Below are 23,083 nucleotides of genomic sequence, written 5' to 3' on the forward strand. Positions count from 1 at the left end.
ACAGTAGGAGCCTGGCCAGGTATATCAGTCGGGCTGCTGAAGTTGATCACACAGGAGCAGACGTACATTTCTGTCATGGAGTACTAAGTGACATGCTCATGACGGATATGCACGTCATATAGAAATAAGGGGTTAAAACGGAAAAACACACTCTAGATGTCAATTTCAGATAGAACTAATCTGAGGACACAGATGAGGACCCTGTAAAAGAAAACAAAGCTCTACAGAAGGAGAAGAAGGGTTTTTCTATGAAAGATCGTTACATAGTTATGAGAAAATCAAAAATCAAGTAATTCTTTGATTTCTAACAGTTTTGGCACCAGATGTCTCAAGAACAGTTCAATACAAGGAAAAAAAAGACCATTTTTATTACTTCATCATGATGCGTGAGCCATTTTGATGAATTTGCCATCATAAACAGCATCTAATAAAGGAAAGCGTCTTAAAAAAATCTGCAAATGATGAATCGAGGCAAAAAATGTTCCTCTTGTGTTAGGGATTGGCCCCCTGGGGAGAGACCGAAGACACAAAAAACACCCCTCGTGTACAGTTGTGCTCAAAAGTTTACATACCCTGGCAGAATTTTTGCTTTCTTCGCCTTTTTTCAGAGAATATGAATGATGACACCAAAACTAGTGATGAGCGAGTATAGTCGTTACTTGGGTTTCTCCAAGCATGCTCGGGTGGTCTCCGAGTATTTCAGCGTGCTCGGAGATTTAGTTTATGTCACAGCTGCATGATTTGCGGCTGCTGGACAGCTTGAATACATGTGGGGGTTGCTTAACAAACAGGCAACCCCCACATGTATTCAGGCTGTCCAGCAGCCGCACATCATGCAAAAACTAGATCTCCGAGCACGCCAAAATACTCGGAGACCACCTAAGTGTGCTCAGGAAAACCCGAGCAACGAGTATACTCGCTCCTCACTAACCAAAACTTTTTCTCCACTCATGGTTAGTGGTTGGGTGAAGCCATTTATTGTTAAACTACTGTGTTTTCTCTTTTTAAATTATAATGACACCCCAAAACATCCAAAAAAGGAGTTTAAGAAATGAATACGTAGCAGATGGCAACATAATGAACATTTTCCCCAATTATAGGTATTGTTCTTATTATTCTATATATTTTTTACAGCATTGAATGATTAATGCAATGATAAATTTATACAGTTTTATGTTTTACTATGTTCACACAATAAAGAGGTGGCTCACCCTAAGGATAACCCTATAGATAAACTAATGACTCTCAGATGTGTAGCCTGGTGGGCCCAAACAACCTACAGCCACAACCATTAATCCCAAATAGGATCATGCAGCATCTGTCTATCTAAGCCTCCTGATGATCCAGATCGGTGAAACGCGTTGAGGTGTGAGGTGTTTGTCCTCGAAACATCGGAAATGATGAGTACCCCATTGTTATATCTTGTTATTCACTCTCCTTCACACTGTCTAATGATTGCCGTAGACTACAAAACTGAAAGGCAATCACTGTCCGTTTCATTTTTCCAGTCATGCTAGAATGGTGGTTTAATTGTATCACACTATCTACAGCTGACAGATAGGAGTAACAGGGACAGCCGCCGTTGAGCGGGGGCGCCTATCTCGCATGCAGTGTAGGGTGCCAACCTCCGCTGCATAGGCAGGGTAAATTAGGAAAATATCAGTGTGAGGGACAGTTTTAGTCTAGCACGGTTGTCTGCATGGTGATTGTGCGTTCAATGTTTTAAAGTGAACAATAAATATTTAGTTTTATCCATTATTTGTTAGGGTACAAGGTTTTCTCTTGTTTTTTTCCCAGACATGGCGATACCAAATATGTAAAATTTATTTATCCTTTTTTTTTTTTTTATAAAAAAAGCGGTGATTTTCGTGTGGAGGTTGTAGTTTTTATTCTTACGATTATTTTAGGCAACGTGAACAAAAAATACCAATTTTGTCCTGTTTGTTTTTTTTATATATAAGTTAGTAAATGGTCGTCTTACAGACTGGGTCGGTATGGACATGGTGGTACCAAATATGTATAGTTTCTCTATGTCTCATCACATTTTTCAAAATAATTTGTTTTATTTTTATGTGGTTTCATATTTTATGACTCATAACTTTTTTTTGTACATGGAGCCATTTGACGGTTTGTTTTTTTGTGGTACAACTTATAGTTTTCATTGGTATAATTTTGGAGTAAATTTTGCTGATTTGATCACTGACATTCACCACAGAGGAAAAATAACATGAAAAAATTGCAGATAAAAACCCAATCATGTGTGTATTATATTAAGCCAGAGGGTTTTTTTTACAACCACGGTGATAGTATATATATATATATATATATATACTTATATATATATATATATATATACATACATACACACTGTGTATGTAGTGTTTACATATATTTGATTACAAAATCTTTTTCCAATATTGTAAAATTGTTTTAAAAAAAGGCTTTTATGTGTCGACACATTGTGAGATCTATAAGTTTCTTTTTTTTTTGGCAATACAACTGTGTTACTACATTTTTTAATTGGAGCAATTGCAGTTTTTCTTGGTAGAAAACGTCTCTTTTTGTGACCTATATACTCGAGTATAAGCTGACCCCCCTAATTTTGCCACAAAAAACTGGGAAAACTTAATGACTCGAGTATAAGCCTAGGGTGGGAAATGCAGCAGCTACTGGTAAATGTCAAAAGTAAAAATAGATACCAATAAAAGTAAAATTAATTGAGACATCAGTAGGTTAAGTGTTTTTGAATATCCATATTGAATCAGGAGCCCCATATAATGCTCCATACTGTTCATGATGGCCCATAAGATGCTCCATATTAAAATATGCCCCATATAATCCTGCATAAAGGTTAATAATGGCCCCATAAGATGCTTCATAGACACATTTGCCCATATAATGCTGCACAAATGTTGATTACGGCCCCATAAGATGCTCCATAAAGATATTTGCCCCATATAGTGCTGCACAAACGTTAATTATGACCCCATAAGATGCTCCATAAAGATATTTCCTGCCGCCGCTCCATCTTCAGCGTCTTCTGCACTGACGTTCAGGCAGAGGGCACGCATTAACCAAGTCATCGCGCACTCTGACCTGAGCGTCACTGCAGAAGATGCTGAAGACGGAGGACGGAACGAGGAGAGGTGAATATCACGCAGTGCTCCCCCTCCCCATTATACTCACCTGCTTCTGGCGTGGTGCAGTTCCTGGTTCCCGGCGCCACAGCTTCTTCTTGTATTGAGCGGTCACATGGTACCACTCATTACAGTAATGAATATGCGGCTCCACCCCTATGGGAGGTGGAGCCGCATATTCATTACTGTAATGAGCGGAACCATGTGACCGCTCAGTACAGGAAGAAACTGAGGTCCTGGGAGAACCAGGGACTTGCAGGGACCGTGCCAGGTGCAGGTGAGTATTATTAGACAGCCCCCGCTCCCCCTCCCCTGCCGACCCCTGGGTATGACTCGAGTATAAGCAGAGAGGGGGACTTTCAGCCCAAAAAAATGGGCTGAAAATCTTGGCTTATACTCGAGTATATACGGTAATCTCTTGAAGCAAGGTGACAAAAATACTGAAATTCTGACTTTGCTGTTCATATTGTTTTTTGTAAGCAACATTCACCAAGTAGGTTAACTGACATGCTACTTGCTAGAAAAGATATATCAGTTAAAAAAAAACAACTTTTATTATTGATTATTACAACTTTATTATTGATTATTAAAAAAAATCCTTAAACTGAGGCACTATATGAAAAATAAACCACAATAGGAAAAATAATTGGTTGGCAATAAGAATACTATTATATCACTAGAAACCCATAGAAAGCATCACCCTATATATGATGAACCTGATATGGCGATCCCGCTTCTAGTCGTTTTCCCTTACTAGTCCTATTTTAACTCTAGTGTTAAAAAAAGGCATGTCACAATCAAGTCTAAGGTCTGCTAAATAGTGATGAGTGAAAGTGCTCGGATAAGGTGTTATCTGAGCATGCTCTTGTGGTAATAGAATATCTGCGACATCCTCGAATACTATGTTTGAGTTGCCGCGGCTGCGTGTCTCGTGGCCATTCACCAGCTGCAACACATGCAGGGATTGCCTAACAAACAGGCTCTCCTTCTATGTGTTGTGTCTGTCGAGCGGCCGCGGCGACTCGAACATTGTATTAGAGCATGCCGAAGATACTCTATTTGGACATGAGGGTGCTCGGATAACACCTTATCCAAGCACATTCGCTCATCACTACAGCAGAATAAAAAAATGTAGGTGTCAAGACTCTGTTTTCGGCTCTCCCAGGACCAGGGGCTCCTTCCCTGTCCCAAATGCTCGGGGCGCCCTATCCCCCGGATTACTTCTGATGGTGAAGACTTCTGGGCCATGTACCTTGCCTTAGCTCCTCAGTCTGTACCCTTCCCCTACCCAGGGAAGAAGGGAGTAGTAGTGTACCGTAATACACTGACCAGAATAACAAGGTAATATGAACAGGGATAAAAGAAAATACCAATCATACAAATATACTCACACAAACAAGAGAGGAATTCATCGGGGAGTGGAGGATGATGTTAAACCAAAGCAGGAGAAGAAAGGGAATTATCACACACTGAAAACCAAGCTACAGTCACAGATAAATCCATCAAACGCCTTCTCCAATAACAACCACCAACAACCTCCAGCCATAAGCTCTCTGACAATGAGTACTAGCCAGGACCCAGTTTATATAGAAGATAGGAGTGGCTAACAGTGCACAGCTGAGAACCTTAATACTCCAGGAGCTCTCAATTGAACCGATTAACCCCTGCACTGATAACATTTTTTACACTGCTTAATATGAAGGTGAAGAGCTTCTAATCAGTGCAGGAGTAGGAGAAATCAGACACTGTGGTGATAAACCCATGATAATAGCAGTATAATATGCAGATGTTATATATTTAGTTACCAAGAAAAATAGCAATTCACTGTTGTAAGCTGTGATAAAAAATAGATATTATTAATTTATATTAGTTATTATAGATCAGGACAAAAAAAATGGAGATGTATTTATAATACTACCACGTATCGTAATAGAACTACTTGCTGTGGACAATACTCAAAAATGCAAATATCACTGCCTAAAAAGGGATGCTAACTAACTATTAGGGCTAGTGTTACATGACCATATTTTTTGCTCATCTGAGAAAATTGGTCTGATTATGCTCAACACACTTGGATCAGAGCTATCCGATACTCTTGGGTAAGGATAAGATGTGAAGAAAAATATCTCTATCTTCTACATTGGCGTTGGCAGTTGGGCTCACATACTTCGCGCATAGATTGACCTTTTTACAGCAACTTTGTAGACTAATATTTCATATATACATTTCAATTTCAATGTTCTACAGTTATCATTCTTAGTAATGCATGGTGCAACCTTATAGTTTTTCATGGCTATATGTTTTTTTGGTTACCTTAGATGTGCTGCTCATTTTTTCTCTATTTGTATCAAATCTTCCTTGGACATGTGCACATCTATTTCCATCAGCGACATGTGATTTTAAGTAGTTAGCTGGTTAATTCCTGCCCCATTAATTGTAGGCTTTTTTTGCCCAGGAGAGGTGACAAATCAGGACAGGGACCCAACTTTGAAGGACGCCTTGATGTTGGCTCACATATATTAGCCAATTATGCATGGCTTACCCATTGCAGTACATTATAACTGTCATATTCAATCTAATAACGCCATCAGGGACAATAGCCATCCATGGCTGCGGCAATTGATAGTTCTCAAATTGCCATAGTAACCATTATGGTAAGTGGTCGATGAAGCGACAGAGATAACACTCTCCCTCTGTCAACCCAACCATCTCGATGTTGAGGTCTCTATTGACTGTGCCATCTAAAGGGTTAAACTCTCAGGATCGGCAGTTGCAGCAGTGTGACAGTATGTAACGGACACCTGCTTCAAGTGGTCACTCAGCTCAATGCGATTAATGTACAAGTACAGTAGTTCACAATAAATTTCAACTGGCCAATAGTACGTCAGTGTGGGAAGATCTTAATACATGGCAATATTAAAATCTAATTGGCGAACGTGGCTCCATTTTAGCTCTTTATGTAAAACATATACTTCCACCCAAAGTTCTTCCTCACCGAACTCATCAACAATGTCTTTATGGATCTTCCTTTGGCACATTTGTGCTTTAACAGTAAAGGACCTTTCCCAAATTTCTCCCACAACACTGGAAGCTTATAATTGTCTCAGATGTCTTGCTATGATGTAGCATGAAAACTTCTCTTTACTATTATTATTATTTATTTATATAGCACCATTGATTCCATGGTGCTGTACATGAGAAGGGGTTACATACAAATTATAGATATCACTTACAGTAAGCAAACTAACAATTACAGACTGATACAGAGGAGAGAGGACCCTGCCCTTGCGGGCTCACATTCTACAGGATGGTGGGGAAGGAGACAGTGGTGAAGGCCACCATTACACAGTGCAGCAGGGGAGGCGGTGTTAGAGGGTGTTAGCCATGTTTCTGTGAGGCCAAAAAAGCGTAATTAGTCAGTCCACAGAACAAGTTTCTAATTCTCTAAAGTCCAGTGGCATGTGTCGTATTCCACTCTGACATTTGGCATTGTGCTAGCTGATGTAAGGCTTGCAAGCAGCTGTTCAGCCATGGAAACTTATGCCCTGAAGTTCCCAGCAGGTGCACAGTTTTTGTGCTGAGGATAATGCTAGAGGAATTTCACTTTTTTGCATTTTGAACTGAGTCAAAGAATTGCTGACATTTATGCAATCTGCATCTCAGCCCACATAACCCAGCTCCTTGACTTAATATGATCTCCCGACTTACAATGGTTCATAAATGCTTAAACTTTTGAACAAGACCATTGACAGTTGTTCGTGGAGGATTTCGGAGGGTGGACATATCACAAAATGACCTGCTGAAGCCTTGGCATCTTATTTTGAAATAAGGGAAAGTCCAGCTTCACAGGTGTAATATCTTCAACTTTATTGGTAATATTAAAAACATCTTAACATTCACATATTAGTTCTTGTAGTAGCTCCGGAGTGAATAAGTCTTAAAAACAGTGAGTTGACTCCTTCTCCGCTTACGACTGGAGAGGGACTGTGAAATCTTTAGAACAAGTCATTCTGTTATGATTGTTAATAGAGGAAAACAGCATGGCTGCGGGCAGAATTATATTCAGATGTGATTGAACAAAAATCCTAACTTCAGTGATTAAGAGGTGTGACCCAAGGCTTTTGTCCATATAATGTATTTCTAAATATCATACATACATTTCTTTTTCAAATGAAAGCTCTAAACTGTTTTTCGTTCTTTTACTTATTTCACTTTATATTGACTGTCTTTTACATGTTTTCTTCTACAATTTGTTTCTGCTTGTATATATATATATATATATATATATATATATATATATATACACACTCACCGGCCACTTTATTAGGTACACCATGCTAGTAACGGGTTGGACCCCTTTTGCCTTCAGAACTGCCTCAATTCTTCGTGGCATAGATTCAACAAGGTGCTGGAAGCATTCCTCAGAGATTTTGGTCCATATTGACATGATGGCATCACACAGTTGCCGCAGATTTGTCAGCTGCACATCCCAAAGATGCTCCATACAAGGCAGGATGGATCCATGCTTTCATGTTGTTTACGCCAAATTCTGACCCTACCATCCGAATGTCGCAGCAGAAATCGAGACTCATCAGACCAAGCAACGTTTTTCCAATCTTCTACTGTCTAATTTCGATGAGCTTGTGCAAATTGCAGCCTCAGTTTCCTGTTCTTAGCTGAAAGGAGTGGTACCCGGTGTGGTCTTCTGCTGCTGTAGCCCATCTGCCTCAAAGTTCGACGCACTGTGCGTTCAGAGATGCTCTTAGGCCTACCTTGGTTGTAACGGGTGGCGATTTGAGTCACTGTTGCCTTTCTATCAGCTCGAACCAGTCTGCCCATTCTCCTCTGACCTCTGGCATCAACAAGGCATTTCCGCCCACAGAACTGCCGCTCACTGGATTTTTTTTCTTTTTCGGGCCATTCTCTGTAAACCCTAGAGATGGTTGTGCGTGAAAATCCCAGTAGATCAGCAGTTTCTAAAATACTCAGACCAGCCCTTCTGGCACCAACAACCATGCCACGTTCAAAGGCACTCAAATCACCTTTCTTCCCCATACTGATGCTCGGTTTGAACTGCAGGAGATTGTCTTGACCATGTCTACATGCCTAAATGCACTGAGTTGCCGCCATGTGATTGGCTGATTAGAAATTAAGTGTTAACAAGAAGTTGGACAGGTGTACCTAATAAAGTGGCCAGTGAGTGTATATACACATATAGAGTTTGTTGGTGATTTACAAAATATGATGTTCAAGTAAAACATTTCTCACCTTCTAGGCATGATAATGACTTCTCCTGCGTGAATTCTATGATGTCTAAGAAGGCTGGATTTCTGCTTAAAACATTTTCCACAATCTGAACACGAATATGGTTTCTCCTCTGTGTGACTTCTGCGATGTGTAACAAGATTTGATTTATTGGTAAAACATTTCCCACATTGTGAACACGAATATGGCTTCTCCCCTGTGTGACTTCTCTTATGTATAACAAGATTTGAATTCTGTTTAAAACATTTCCCACATTCTGAACATGAGTATGGATTCTCCCCTGTGTGAATTCTTTGATGTGTAATTAGAGCTGATTTTGCTGTAAAACATTTCCCACATTCTGAACATGAAAACGGCCTTTCCCCTGTGTGCGTTTTTTGATGTTTCACAAGAATTGTTTTGAGGAGAAAATATTTCCCACATTCTGAACATAAATATGGCTTCTCCCCTTTATGACTTCTCTGATGTCTAACAAGATGCGATTTATTTCTAAAAGATTTTCCACATTCTGAACATGAAAATGGCTTCTCCCCTGTGTGAATTCTCTCATGTTTTACAAGCTCTGATTTCTGATTAAAATATTTCCCACAATCTGAGCATGAATGTCTTTTCCGCCCTGTGTGAAGTGTGTCATGTTTTTTGAGAACATTTTTATTTTCAAATTCTGGACATATTCTGGATGAAAATGGCTTATTTACTGGAAGATCACATTGGCTTTTAACACCCCTTTTGTGAAGCTTAGTTTTCTTACTAGTCTGTGATGAATCAGAAGATTGGACTTGTTTAACAGAATCAGATGATAGATCTTTGCTGTGAAGGGATGATGGTTTATCTGGAGTGATGGGGTAAACTTTTGTATCTTGTGTGATATCTTCAATTTTTAAATCAAATGATCTTGGTATCAACTGTCCCTCTGTTCTCCTGTCACTGTCATCTACTGAGAGTAAAACCATATATTATTTTCAAATTTAAAAAAACTTAAAAATACATAATTTTACAACATTTCTGTATACAGGGTTCATAGGAATTGAAAATTATGCACAAAAATTAAAATTTTCAATCTGACAGTAGACTTCAGATCAATAACCACTAGATCCTGATGTTAGGCCACTGACAGCTCTCTAGCAATTTTCCAATTTTGAGTTGAAGCCGGCTTCTTATAACTTCATGTTTCAGTGTGCCTATCACCAGTATATTGTAGTGAAATGCTCATTGGAGAATCATAAAGGGTCTGGTCAGTTCTATTATGTGGTGTCTGTCTCACACAGTTAATGTCAGTTACAAGTCCTTCAGTGCTAAATAGACTATGACCATTCCGAGAAATGACATAATTTTTGAGAAAGTGTAAGACTGAATTAGCAAATTTTCTTTAACTCTTTCCCGCCAAATATAGTTTTCACCTTCCTGAATAGGACAAATTTTGGAAATACAACTTAATGTAGTAATAAATCAGGAATGTTTCTTCATATCCACGCGGTTTTTTTTTTTCAAGACACATTGTATGTTATTTACATCGATAAAATTTGCATTTATTTCTGAAAATAATGAAAATTTGGCAACAATTAAGAAAAATTTGCAATTTTGCAACTGTTATATTTTTTATGGCCTTCGATCAGATAGTCATACCACACAAAATAGTTAATAAATAGCATTTACCAGATTAAATGATTTTTTTTAATTGATTTTTTTTCTGTTAAGATGCATACACACTAAATGGGAGTATACTAAGGACTACAAAACACAAGAAGGACTTGGGTATTCTCGTTACAAGTAAGCTAAGCAGCAGTACTCAATGTCAAGCAGCAGCAGCAAAAGCCAACAAGATTTTTAGGGTGTATAAAATAGAGATAAAATCCTGCAATCCCAAAGTATTGTTACCCCTCTATAAATCACTTGTGAGGCCACATCTAGAATATGGAATCTGCTTTGGGCTTCACATTTTAAAAAGGATATTCAGAAGTTAGAATCAGTTAAAAGACATGCAACTAGATTATTACAATGGATGGAAGACCTCTCATATGATGAGAGGTTGGAAAAGTTGGGCTTGTTTAGCTTAGAAAAAACAATTTACATTTACATGTATAAATTTAATTTACATGTATACATACATGTGTGGTTAATACAAAGGACTGGCACATGACTTCCTTCCAAAGACCATACTAGAGAAAAGGGGACACACTTACAGGTGGAAAAAAGACTATTCCGGCAGCTAAATAGGAAAGGGTTCTTTACAGTTTGAGCGGTTAATTAAAAAATGATAGTGTTGGCCCCCTTAAAAATAGTCTGGGTGAAATGGTGGATGAGGCTGAATAAAAGGCCAATCTGCTAAATGACTTTTTTCATCAGTATTTACACAAGAAAGTTCCATGGCAGACAGTATGATCAGTGATAACAAAAATTCCCCATTAAGTGTCACCTGCTTAATCCAGCAGGAAGTACAGCGGCGTCTAAAAATCATTAAAATTGACAAATCTCCGGGCCCGGATGGGATACACCCCCGAGTACTGCAGGAACTAAGTACAGTCATTGATAGACCATTATTTTTAATCTTCAAAGACTCCATAATAACAGGGTCTGTACCACAGGACTGGTGTATAGCAAATGTGGTGCCAATATTCAAAAAAGGGACAAAAACTGAACTCGGAAATTATTGGCCAGTAAGCTTAACCTCTACTGTGGGTAAAATCCTGGAGGGCATTCTAAGGGATGCTATACTGGAGTATCTGAAGAGGAATAACCTTATGACCCAGCATCAGCATGGGTTTACTAGGGACCGTTCATGTCAGACTAATTTGATCAGCTTCTATGAAGAGGCAAGTTCCGGACTGGACCAAGGGAACCCAGTGGACGTAGTGTATATGGACTTTTCAAAAGCTTTTGATACGGTGCCACACAAACGGTTGATACATAAAATGAGAATAATGGGGATAGGGGAAAATATGTGCAAGTGGGTTGAGAGCTGGTTCAGGGATAGGAAACAAAGGGTGGTTATTAATGGAGCACACTCGGACTGGGTTTCGTTTAGCAGTGGGGTACCACATTGGTCAGTATTGGGACCTCTTCTTTTTATAATATTTATTAATGATCTTGTAGGGGGCATACAGAGTAGAATTTCAATATTTGCAGATGACACTAAACTCTGCAGGGTAATCAATACAGAGGAGGACAATTTTATATTACAGGATGATTTATGTAAACTAGAAGCTTGGGCTGATAAATGGCAAATGAGCTTTAATGGGGATAAATGTAAGGTCATGCACTTGGGTAGAAGTAATATGATGTATAACTATGTGCTTAATTCTAAAACTCTGGGCAAAACTGTCAATGAAAAAGACCTGGGAGTATGGGTGGATGACAAACTCACATTTAGTGGCCAGTGTCAGGCAGCTGCTACAAAGGCAAATAAAATAATGGGATGCATTAAAAGAGGCATAGATGCACATGAGGAGAACATAATTTTACCTCTATACAAGTCACTAGTGCGACCACACGTAGAATACTGTGCACAGTTCTGGTCTCCGATGTATAAGAAAGACATAGCTGAACTGGAGCGGGTGCAGAGAAGAGCGACCAAGGTTATTAGAGGACTGGGGGGTCTGCAATACCAAGATAGGTTATTACACTTGGGGTTATTTAGTTTGGAAAAACGAAGACTAAGGGATGATCTTATGTTAATGTATAAATATATGAGGGGACAGTACAAAGACCTTTCTGATGATCTTTTTAGTCATAGACCTGAGACAGAGACAAGGGGGCATCCTCTACCTCTGGAGGGAAGAAGGTTTAAGCATAATAACAGGCGCGGATTCTTTACTGTAAGAGCAGTGAGACTATGGAACTCTCTGCCGTATGATGTTGTAATGAGTGATTCGTCTCTGAAATTTAAGAGTGAACTGGATGCCTTTCTGGAAAAGTATAATGTTACAGGGTATATATATTAGATTCCTTGATAGGGCGTTGATCCAGGGAACTAGTCTGATTGCCGTATGTGGAGTCGGGAAGGAATTTTTTTCCCAGTGAGGAGCTTACTCTTTGCCTTACTCTCTTTTTGCCTTCCTCTGGATCAACATGTTAGGGCATGTTAGGTTAGGCTATGGGTTGAACTAGAAGGACTTAAAGTCTTCCTTCAACCTTAACAACTATGTTACTATGTTACTATAACTGTGGAATGCTTTTTGCAGGAGGTAGTAATGGCAGACACTTTAACAGCTTTTTAAAAAAGGCTGGATGATTATATATAATTTACTGACAAAAAAAGTATAATTGTTGGAGAAAGGTTGAACTTGATGGACCTAGGTCTTTTTTCAACCTTTATAACTATGTATGTAACTATGTATGCATGTTAAAAGGCTTAAAAATTTAGCAGCAATTTTAATAATTTTTTTTCAATTAAACTTACAAAACCTGTTTTTCAGGAACAAACTCACTTTTGAAGCCATTTTGAGGGCTCTATGTCATAAAATCCCAACATATCACCCCATTTTAAAACGTGCACCCCTAAAGGTTTTGAAAACTACCTTCCTGAAGTTCATTAACAATACACGTAGTTTACAAAAATGAATGAAAAATTTATTTTTTTTACTATAATGTTGCTTTAACCCCACATTTTTCATTTTGACAAGGTGAAGCAGAAAAAAAGAGGTCTCAATTTTTGTGGTTGGAAACTACAGTTTGAGCAGAACTGGGGAGGGAATTGCGAGTAGCATGTGCCATTTGAAGAGCCACTAAGATATCAAAAAAGCAGAACGCCCCCCACAAGTGAGCTGATTTTGAAAACTACACCCCTCAGGGAATTCATCTAGAGGAATGGTGAGCACCATGAACCAAGATTTTTTTAACAGTTGTTTGTGAAAGTGAAAAATGAAAATGCCATGTGGTTTTTTTAAAAGGATTTGTACTACCAGTTATCATACCGCTGCTGCCGCCTCCCCAGTCAGCGTATCTCCCTCCGCGCTCGCTCCCGGCCTCTGCTTCTCGTGCGTACGCGCATACCAGGTTCAGTGCTGCGTGTGTGCACTTCTGATCTTCTGTCGGTCCTCCTCTTCGTCTCCTCTATGGTCCTGGAGGACTAGTACCCGGAAGTCGGTCCTCCTTATTGTCCTCTCTATGGTTCTGGAGGTCTGTTACCTGGAAGTGCTACCCTGCCTTTAGGTATTTAAACTGCTTCCTGCCGTCCCTCTGTGCCCGGTTATCATTTGTTCCTTCAGGTGTTCCTGGCCGCTCTTAGTCTCTGTAAAGTTCGTTTTCCCTCTGACTTTGGGTTTATCCTGCTAGCCTCTGCGTTTCCTCAGTTCCTCCGCCAGTCCCTGCACTGCTGCAGTTTACCCATCAGTCCTGTTTCTCTGCAGTACTCACCTATCCTGTGTTCCTACTATCTCCGCCTCTTCTTGGTCTTCTCCCGTCCTGGTCCTCCAGCTTCCGTGGCGATAGGGGCAGGCCCGTGAGGGACTAACTCTCCCTGTATAGGGGGCGGTCTATCTGGTCAGCTCGTCCGTGAGGGGTTCGTCGTCGCGGTCTAGAGGGTCCACTCTCCGTTTTCCCTCTTTGAATTGTCACACTCAAATAGGACTGCACTCGGGTGACGTCTGAGTGCAGCCCGATTCTTACAGCATAACAGTATAACCAGGTCATGGACCCCGCTGGTGTCTCTGCCACTCTAAAGGAGTTACTTTTTTTGCGGGAGAACCAGACTAGAATCATGTCCTTTCTCAAGAACATGGAGTCTCGTCTCGCGAAGTTACAGTCTACCGACCCTGGTAACGCTACTCAGTTGGCGTCTCTTCAGCAAGAGTTAAGTCAACAACGGGACACTCAGTCCCATATTTTGAATTTTATGGCCTCTGTCGATAATCGACTTCTCTCTCTTCAGACTGCCGCTTCTGCTCCTGTACAGGCGTCCGCTCCACAGCCCTCGCCCCGTCTTGCCAGGCCACCTCGGTATGGTGGGGATCCTAAATTATCTTGCGGGTTTCTCAACCAGTGTCAACTACACTTTGAATTATCCCCGCTACTGTACCCAACTGACCGTGCTAAGGTGGCTTTTGTGGTGTCCCATTTGGAGGGTGAGGCTTTGGCTTGGGTGAACCCTCTTTGCGAGCAAGATGATCCTGTGATTTCTCAACTTGCTCTCTTTTTAGACACCTTCCGCAAGGTGTTTGATGAACCTGGTCGTCTGGTATCGACTACTGAGTCTCTTTTCAACCTTAGTCAGGGGACCCTTTCTGTAGCTCAATATGCCATCCGTTTCCGGACGCTGTCCTCTGATTTAGGTTGGAATAATGAGGCTTTGGTGGGAGCATTTTGGCGAGGTTTGTCCTCCCGTATTAAGGATGAGCTGGCAGGGCGGGATATTCCTTCTGCTTTAGATGACTTTATCTCTTTGGCGACTCGCATTGATTTGCGGTTCCAGGAGCGTTCTCGTGAGGTTGTCAGAGAGAGGAGACCTCGTTTATCCTCCGTTACACGTGGTACTTCTCTTTCCCAAACCACTGCAGCTTCTTCCTCTTCTTCCACTGAGCCTATGCAGGTTGATCGCCTCAAGCCTGCCGAACAACGCCGAAAGGAGAGACTTGCACAGGGCTTATGCTTTTATTGTGGCAGCGCTTCCCATTTTCTGCGTTCTTGTCCCCAGAAGCCGGGAAACGCCTCCGCCTAGGTCAGGTAAGAGAGGCCTCCCTAGGTAGCCATGATTCTTCTCCACCTTTGATTTTGCCTGTCATTTTACACATGGGTTCCAGTCGCTTCTCTCTTGAGGCTTATGTAGATTCTGGTGCGGCTGGGAATTTTGTTCAACTTGAGCTGGTCGAGAGGCTTGGGATTCCTGTTAGATCCTTGGAGGTTCCTAGGCAAATAGCTTCTGTCGACGGTCAGCCTTTGCGGGAGGTCGTTTCTTCTGTCACAGAGGAGATTGAGATTCAAATTGGAGCTTTACATCGAGAAAAGTTGGCATTTTATGTTTTACCGTCTTTATCCCATGCATTTCTTTTAGGACTCCCCTGGCTAAGAAGCAGGGCCGGACTGGCCATAGGGCACTTCTGGCAAATGCCAGAAGGGCCGGTGCCAGTGGTGGGCCGCTCAATCCGCCGCCCCCGCCGTCGCATTCAACTATACCGGCGTATAGACGCCGGTACAGTTGAATGCAATGATGGAGGAGAGAGCGTCTACAGACGCTCCTCTCCCATCATTCCCCGCACTGCCTCTGACACTGCGGGTGCGCGATGATGTCATATCATCGCGCACCTGCTGTGTCCCGGGCAGACTGCAGCTGCTGAGACAGGAGCAGGAACCAGGAAGCAACGCTGGGCACGAGGAGAGGTGAGGAGAGTTTTTTTTTTTTCTGGACTGTGGGGCCATTCTCGGAGGAGGTGAGGGGAGGAAGAGAAGAGATGTGGGCTGTATATAGTTCTCTGTGGGCTGTGCTCTGTGCTGTATACTGCTGTGGGCTGTATATAGTTCTCTGTGGGCTGTGCTCTGTGCTGTATACTACTGTGGGCTGTATATAGTTCTCTGTGGGCTGTGCTCTGTGCTGTATACTGCTGTGGGCTGTATATAGTTCTCTGTGGGCTGTGCTCTGTGCTGTATACTGCTGTGGGCTGTATATAGTTCTCTGTGCTGTATACTACTGTGTGCTCTGTGCTATATATAGTTCTCTGTGGGCTGTGCTCTGTGCTGTATACTACTGTGGGCTGTATATAGTTCTCTGTGGGCTGTGCTCTGTGCTGTATACTGCTGTTGGCTGTATATAGTTCTCTGTGGGCTGTGCTCTGTGCTGTATACTACTGTGGGCTGTATATAGTTCTCTGTGGGCTGTGCTCTGTGCTGTATACTACTGTGGGCTGTATATAGTTCTCTGTGGGCTGTGCTCTGTGCTGTATACTGCTGTGGGCTGTATATAGCTCTCTGTGGGCTGTGCTCTGTGCTGTATACTACTGTGTGCTCTGTGCTATATATAGTTCTCTGTGGGCTGTGCTCTGTGCTGTATACTGCTGTGGGCTGTATAATAGTTCTCTGTGGGCTGTGCTCTGTGCTGTATACTACTGTGGGCTGTATATAGTTCTCTGTGGGCTGTGCTCTGTGCTGTATACTACTGTGGGCTGTATATAGTTCTCTGTGGGCTGTGCTCTGTGCTGTATACTGCTGTGGGCTGTATATAGTTCTCTGTGGGCTGTGCTCTGTGCTGTATACTGCTGTGGGCTGTATATAGTTCTCTGTGGGCTGTGCTCTGTGCTGTATACTACTGTGGGCTGTATATAGTTCTCTGTGGGCTGTGCTCTGTGCTGTATACTGCTGTGGGCTGTATATAGTTCTCTGTGGGCTGTGCTCTGTGCTGTATACTGCTGTGGGCTGTATATAGTTCTCTGTGCTCTGTGCTGTATACTACTGTGTGCTCTGTGCTATATATAGTTCTCTGTGGGCTGTGCTCTGTGCTGTATACTACTGTGGGCTGTATATAGTTCTCTGTGGGCTGTGCTCTGTGCTGTATACTGCTGTGGGCTGTATATAGTTCTCTGTGGGCTGTGCTCTGTGCTGTATACTACTGTGGGCTGTATATAGTTCTCTGTGGGCTGTGCTCTGTGCTGTATACTACTGTGGGCTGTATATAGTTCTCTGTGGGCTGTGCTCTGTGCTGTATACTGCTGTGGGCTGTATATAGCTCTCTGTGGGCTGTGCTCTGTGCTGTATACTACTGTGTGCTCTGTGCTATATATAGTTCTCTGTGGGCTGTGCTCTGTGCTGTATACTGCTGTGGGCTGTATAATAGTTCTCTGTGGGCTGTGCTCTGTGCTGTATACTGCTGTGGGCTGTATATAGTTCTCTGTGGGCTGTGCTCTGTGCTGTATACTACTGTGGGCTGTATATAGTTCTCTGTGGGCTGTGCTCTGTGCTGTATACTGCTGTGGGCTGTATATAGTTCTCTGTGGGCTGTGCTCTGTGCTGTATACTGCTGTGGGCTGTATATAGTTCTCTGTGGGCTGTGCTCTGTGCTGTATACTACTGTGGGCTGTATATAGTTCTCTGTGGGCTGTGCTCTGTGCTGTATACTGCTGTGGGCTGTATATAGTTCTCTGTGGGCTGTGCTCTGTGCTGTATACTGCTGTGGGCTGTATATAGTTCTCTGTGCTCTGTGCTGTATACTACTGTGTGCTCTGTGCTATATATAGTTCTCTGTGGGCTGTGCTCTGTGCTGTATACTACTGTGGGCTGTATATAGTTCTCTGTGGGCTGTGCTCTGTGCTGTATACTGCTGTGGGCTGTATATAGTTCTCTGTGGGCTGTGCTCTGTGCTGTATACTACTGTGGGCTGTATATAGTTCTCTGTGGGCTGTGCTCTGTGCTGTATACTACTGTGGGCTGTATATAGTTCTCTGTGGGCTGTGCTCTGTGCTGTATACTGCTGTGGGCTGTATATAGCTCTCTGTGGGCTGTGCTCTGTGCTGTATACTACTGTGTGCTCTGTGCTATATATAGTTCTCTGTGGGCTGTGCTCTGTGCTGTATACTGCTGTGGGCTGTATAATAGTTCTCTGTGGGCTGTGCTCTGTGCTGTATACTACTGTGGGCTGTATATAGTTCTCTGTGGGCTGTGCTCTGTGCTGTATACTACTGTGGGCTGTATATAGTTCTCTGTGGGCTGTGCTCTGTGCTGTATACTGCTGTGGGCTGTATATAGTTCTCTGTGGGCTGTGCTCTGTGCTGTATACTGCTGTGGGCTGTATATAGTTCTCTGTGGGCTGTGCTCTGTGCTGTATACTACTGTGGGCTGTATATAGTTCTCTGTGGGCTGTGCTCTGTGCTGTATACTGCTGTGGGCTGTATATAGTTCTCTGTGGGCTGTGCTCTGTGCTGTATACTGCTGTGGGCTGTATATAGTTCTCTGTGGGCTGTGCTCTGTGCTGTATACTACTGTGTGCTCTGTGCTATATATAGTTCTCTGTGGGCTGTGCTCTGTGCTGTATACTACTGTGGGCTGTATATAGTTCTCTGTGGGCTGTGCTCTGTGCTGTATACTGCTGTGGGCTGTATATAGTTCTCTGTGGGCTGTGCTCTGTGCTGTATACTACTGTGGGCTGTATATAGTTCTCTGTGGGCTGTGCTCTGTGCTGTATACTACTGTGGGCTGTATATAGTTCTCTGTGGGCTGTGCTCTGTGCTGTATACTGCTGTGGGCTGTATATAGTTCTCTGTGGGCTGTGCTCTGTGCTGTATACTACTGTGTGCTCTGTGCTATATATAGTTCTCTGTGGGCTGTGCTCTGTGCTGTATACTGCTGTGGGCTGTATAATAGTTCTCTGTGGGCTGTGCTCTGTGCTGTATACTACTGTGGGCTGTATATAGTTCTCTGTGGGCTGTGCTCTGTGCTGTATACTACTGTGGGCTGTATATAGTTCTCTGTGGGCTGTGCTCTGTGCTGTATACTGCTGTGGGCTGTATATAGTTCTCTGTGGGCTGTGCTCTGTGCTGTATACTGCTGTGGGCTGTATATAGTTCTCTGTGGGCTGTGCTCTGTGCTGTATACTACTGTGGGCTGTATATAGTTCTCTGTGGGCTGTGCTCTGTGCTGTGGGCTGTATATAGTTCTCTGTGGGCTGTGCTCTGTGCTGTATACTGCTGTGGGCTGTATATAGTTCTCTGTGGGCTGTGCTCTGTGCTGTATACTACTGTGTGCTCTGTGCTATATATAGTTCTCTGTGGGCTGTGCTCTGTGCTGTATACTACTGTGGGCTGTATATAGTTCTCTGTGGGCTGTGCTCTGTGCTGTATACTGCTGTGGGCTGTATATAGTTCTCTGTGGGCTGTGCTCTGTGCTGTATACTACTGTGGGCTGTATATAGTTCTCTGTGGGCTGTGCTCTGTGCTGTATACTACTGTGGGCTGTATATAGTTCTCTGTGGGCTGTGCTCTGTGCTGTATACTGCTGTGGGCTGTATATAGCTCTCTGTGGGCTGTGCTCTGTGCTGTATACTACTGTGTGCTCTGTGCTATATATAGTTCTCTGTGGGCTGTGCTCTGTGCTGTATACTGCTGTGGGCTGTATAATAGTTCTCTGTGGGCTGTGCTCTGTGCTGTATACTACTGTGGGCTGTATATAGTTCTCTGTGGGCTGTGCTCTGTGCTGTATACTGCTGTGGGCTGTATATAGTTCTCTGTGGGCTGTGCTCTGTGCTGTATACTGCTGTGGGCTGTATATAGTTCTCTGTGGGCTGTGCTCTGTGCTGTATACTACTGTGGGCTGTATATAGTTCTCTGTGGGCTGTGCTCTGTGCTGTATACTGCTGTGGGCTGTATATAGTTCTCTGTGGGCTGTGCTCTGTGCTGTATACTACTGTGGGCTGTATATAGTTCTCTGTGGGCTGTGCTCTGTGCTGTATACTGCTGTGGGCTGTATATAGTTCTCTGTGGGCTGTGCTCTGTGCTGTATACTGCTGTGGGCTGTATATAGTTCTCTGTGGGCTGTGCTCTGTGCTGTATACTGCTGTGGGCTGTATATAGTTCTCTGTGGGCTGTGCTCTGTGCTGTATACTGCTGTGGGCTGTATATAGCTCTCTGTGGGCTGTGCTCTGTGCTGTATACTACTGTGTGCTCTGTGCTATATATAGTTCTCTGTGGGCTGTGCTCTGTGCTGTATACTGCTGTGGGCTGTATATAGTTCTCTGTGGGCTGTGCTCTGTGCTGTATACTACTGTGGGCTGTATATAGTTATCTGTGGGCTGTGCTCTGTGCTGTATGCTACTGTGGGCTGTATATAGTTCTCTGTGGGCTGTGCTCTGTGCTGTATATAGTTCTCTGTGGGCTGTGCTCTGTGCTGTATACTACTGTGGGCTGTATATAGTTCTCTGTGGGCTGTGCTCTGTGCTGTATACTACTGTGTGCTGTATATAGTTCTCTGTGGGCTGTGCTGTATATAGTACTCTGTGGGCTGTGCTGTATATAGTACTCTGTGGGCTGTGCTGTATATAGTACTCTGTGGGCTGTGCTGTGTATAGTACTCTGGGCTGTGCTGTATATAGTACTCTCTGGGCTGTGCTGTATATAGTACTCTCTGGGCTGTGCTTTATATAGTACTCTGGGCTGTGCTGTATATAGTACTCTGGGCTGTGCTTTATATAGTTCTCTGTGGGCTGTGCTGTATATAGTTCTCTGTGGGCTGTGCTGTATATAGTTCTCTGTGGGCTGTGCTGTATATATTACTTTGTGGGCTGTGCTGTATATATTACTTTGTGGGCTGTGCTGTATATATTACTCTGTGGTCTGTGCTGTATACTACTGTGTGGTCTGTGCTGTATACTACTGTGTGGTCTGTGCTGAATACTGCTGTGTGGGCTGTGTTATCTACTACGCGAGCTGTGCTATAGTATGCAGGCTGTGCTGTATACTATGCGGTTTGTGCTATATAATATGCGGGCTTTGCTATATACTATGGGGAGTATATTATATTCTATGGGGGAGGCCATGTTATGTACTATGTGGCTGTGTTATATACTATTGTGGGGGTATATTATATTCTATGGGGGAGGCTGCGTTATATACTATGGGGGGCTGCATTATATTCTATGGGGGGCTACATTATATATTATGGGGAGGTGGGCTGTATTATATTCTATGGGGGTTACATACTCTGGGGTGGCTGCATTATACTCTGTGGGGTGGCTGCATTATACTCTGGGGTGGCTGCATTATACTCTGGGGTGGCTGCATTATACTCTGGGGTGGCTGCATTATACTATATGTGGGCTGCATTATACTGTATCGAGGACTATGGGGAATACGTTATACTATATGAAGAACTATGGGGTGCATTATACTATGGGAAGTGAATTGTACTACATGGATGACTGTGGCGGTGCATTATACTATATGGAGCACTATGAGGATTGTATTATGCTATATGGAGGACTATGAGGAATGTATTATGCTATATGGAGGACTATGAGGAGTGTATTATACTATGTGGAGGACTGAGCAGTGTATTTTAATATATGGAGGACTATAGGGAGTGTATTATACTATATGGAGGACTATGGAGCACATTATAATATATGGAGGACTATGGGGTGTATTTTACTAAACAAGTAAAATGCTGCATATTCGGATTGTTTTTGCTGGAACAAAAAGCCTTGTTGTCAGCAGCACATTGCCAGTGTAAACTGTAGATGTGCTGCTGAAAACATGATACTGTATGGTGATCTATTAGTGATCGTTCTGTCTCATCATTATTCCTCAGCTGGTGGAAAGAGGCCGGGAAACAAGCGTTGAACAACTTCAGTATTGTCGATCAAACTCGTTTAGCGGCCTGAACTCAGCGCACGTAAATACAACAGAAAGGCTTCTGTGTGATGTGCAATATGTTAGCATTTGGGGACCCATTTTAAACTTTGCCTAGGGCCCCACTTTGCCTAAAACCGGCCCTGCCTACAAGTGTACAAAGATATTATACAGTCACCATGTGACAAGTGGGCCTGTGTAACTTCAAATGCCAGGGCTGAATTTTAGTCCCAGTCCGGCCCTGCTAAGAAACCATGAACCTACTCTGAATTGGCGTACTGGGGACGTCCTATCCTGGGGACAGTTTTGTCAAAACAGATGCCTGCTTCCCGTCAAGCCTGCTAGTCTCTCTCCCTCGGCTCCGGAACTAGCGAATCTACCCGCAGCTTATCACTCTTTTTCAGACGTTTTCAACAAAAAGGAAGCAGAGGTCTTACCTCCGCATCGCCCTTACGACTGTCTGATAGATCTTGTATCCCGCTCTACTCCTCCTAGAGGTCGTATTTATCCTCTGTCACCCTCCGAGACTCTAGCCATGTCTGAATACATTCAAGAGAATCTGGCCAGAGGCTTTATACGGAAATCCTCCTCACCTGCAGGCGCTGGTTTTTTCTTCGTCAAGAAGAAGGACGGTTCCCTTCGTCCCTGCATTGATTACCGTGGCCTCAATGACATCACCATTAAAAACAAGTATCCACTTCCTCTCATCCCAGAACTTTTTGATCGTCTGCGTGGAGCACGAATCTTCACTAAAACTGGATCTCAGAGGAGCTTACAACTTGATCCGAATTCGTTCGGGAGACGAATGGAAGACTGCGTTTAACACCAGAGACGCTCATTATGAGTATTTGGTGATGCCTTTCGGCTTGTGTAATGCTCCTGCAGTTTTTCAAGAGTTGGTGAATGATTTTCGGGACCTACTTTACACCTGTGTAGTGGTGTACTTGGACGACATCCTTGTGTTTTCACCGGATCTGCTTTCTCATAGGAGACATGTGCGGCAAGTTCTTCTCCGTCTGAGGGAGAATTGTCTGTATGCTAAACTTGAGAAGTGTGCCTTCGAACAGTCGTCCCTGCCGTTCCTGGGCTTCATCATCTCTGATTCTGGTCTGTGTATGGGCCCGGCTAAAGTTTCTGCCGTAATCAACTGGCCACGTCCGCTTGGGGTTAAGGCGATTCAGCGCTTTCTAGGATTCGCGAATTACTATCGGCAATTTATTCCTCATTTCTCCTCCTTGTCGGCTTCCATCTCCTCTTTGATAAAAAAGGGTGCCAATCCTCGTCTTTGGCCAGCAGAGGCTGAAAAAGCTTTCCACTCTCTCAAAGAAGCATTCGCCTCCGCTCCTTTACTCCATCGCCCTGAAGCTAATAAACCCTTCTTCCTAGAGGTTGACGCCTCTGCTGTCGGTGCCGGAGCTG

General features: G+C 43.0%; 1 protein-coding gene across 1 annotated transcript in view; it reads right to left on the bottom strand.

Moving 5' to 3' along the window:
- Positions 1–23,083, bottom strand: part of LOC143768181 (uncharacterized) — a 124,002-nt gene that overhangs the window by 25,624 nt on the left and 75,295 nt on the right. The window contains exons 10-14 of the mRNA XM_077256871.1: positions 9,154–9,339; positions 8,723–8,826; positions 8,592–8,635; positions 8,406–8,525; positions 7,109–7,130 (exon numbers count right to left, since the gene is read on the bottom strand). Coding sequence (XP_077112986.1) covers positions 7,109–7,130; positions 8,406–8,525; positions 8,592–8,635; positions 8,723–8,826; positions 9,154–9,339 — 476 coding nt within the window. The remainder of the gene's footprint in view (positions 1–7,108; positions 7,131–8,405; positions 8,526–8,591; positions 8,636–8,722; positions 8,827–9,153; positions 9,340–23,083) is intronic.

This window comes from Ranitomeya variabilis, chromosome 4 (assembly GCF_051348905.1).
Source record: "Ranitomeya variabilis isolate aRanVar5 chromosome 4, aRanVar5.hap1, whole genome shotgun sequence".
Lineage (NCBI taxonomy): Eukaryota > Metazoa > Chordata > Amphibia > Anura > Dendrobatidae > Ranitomeya > Ranitomeya variabilis.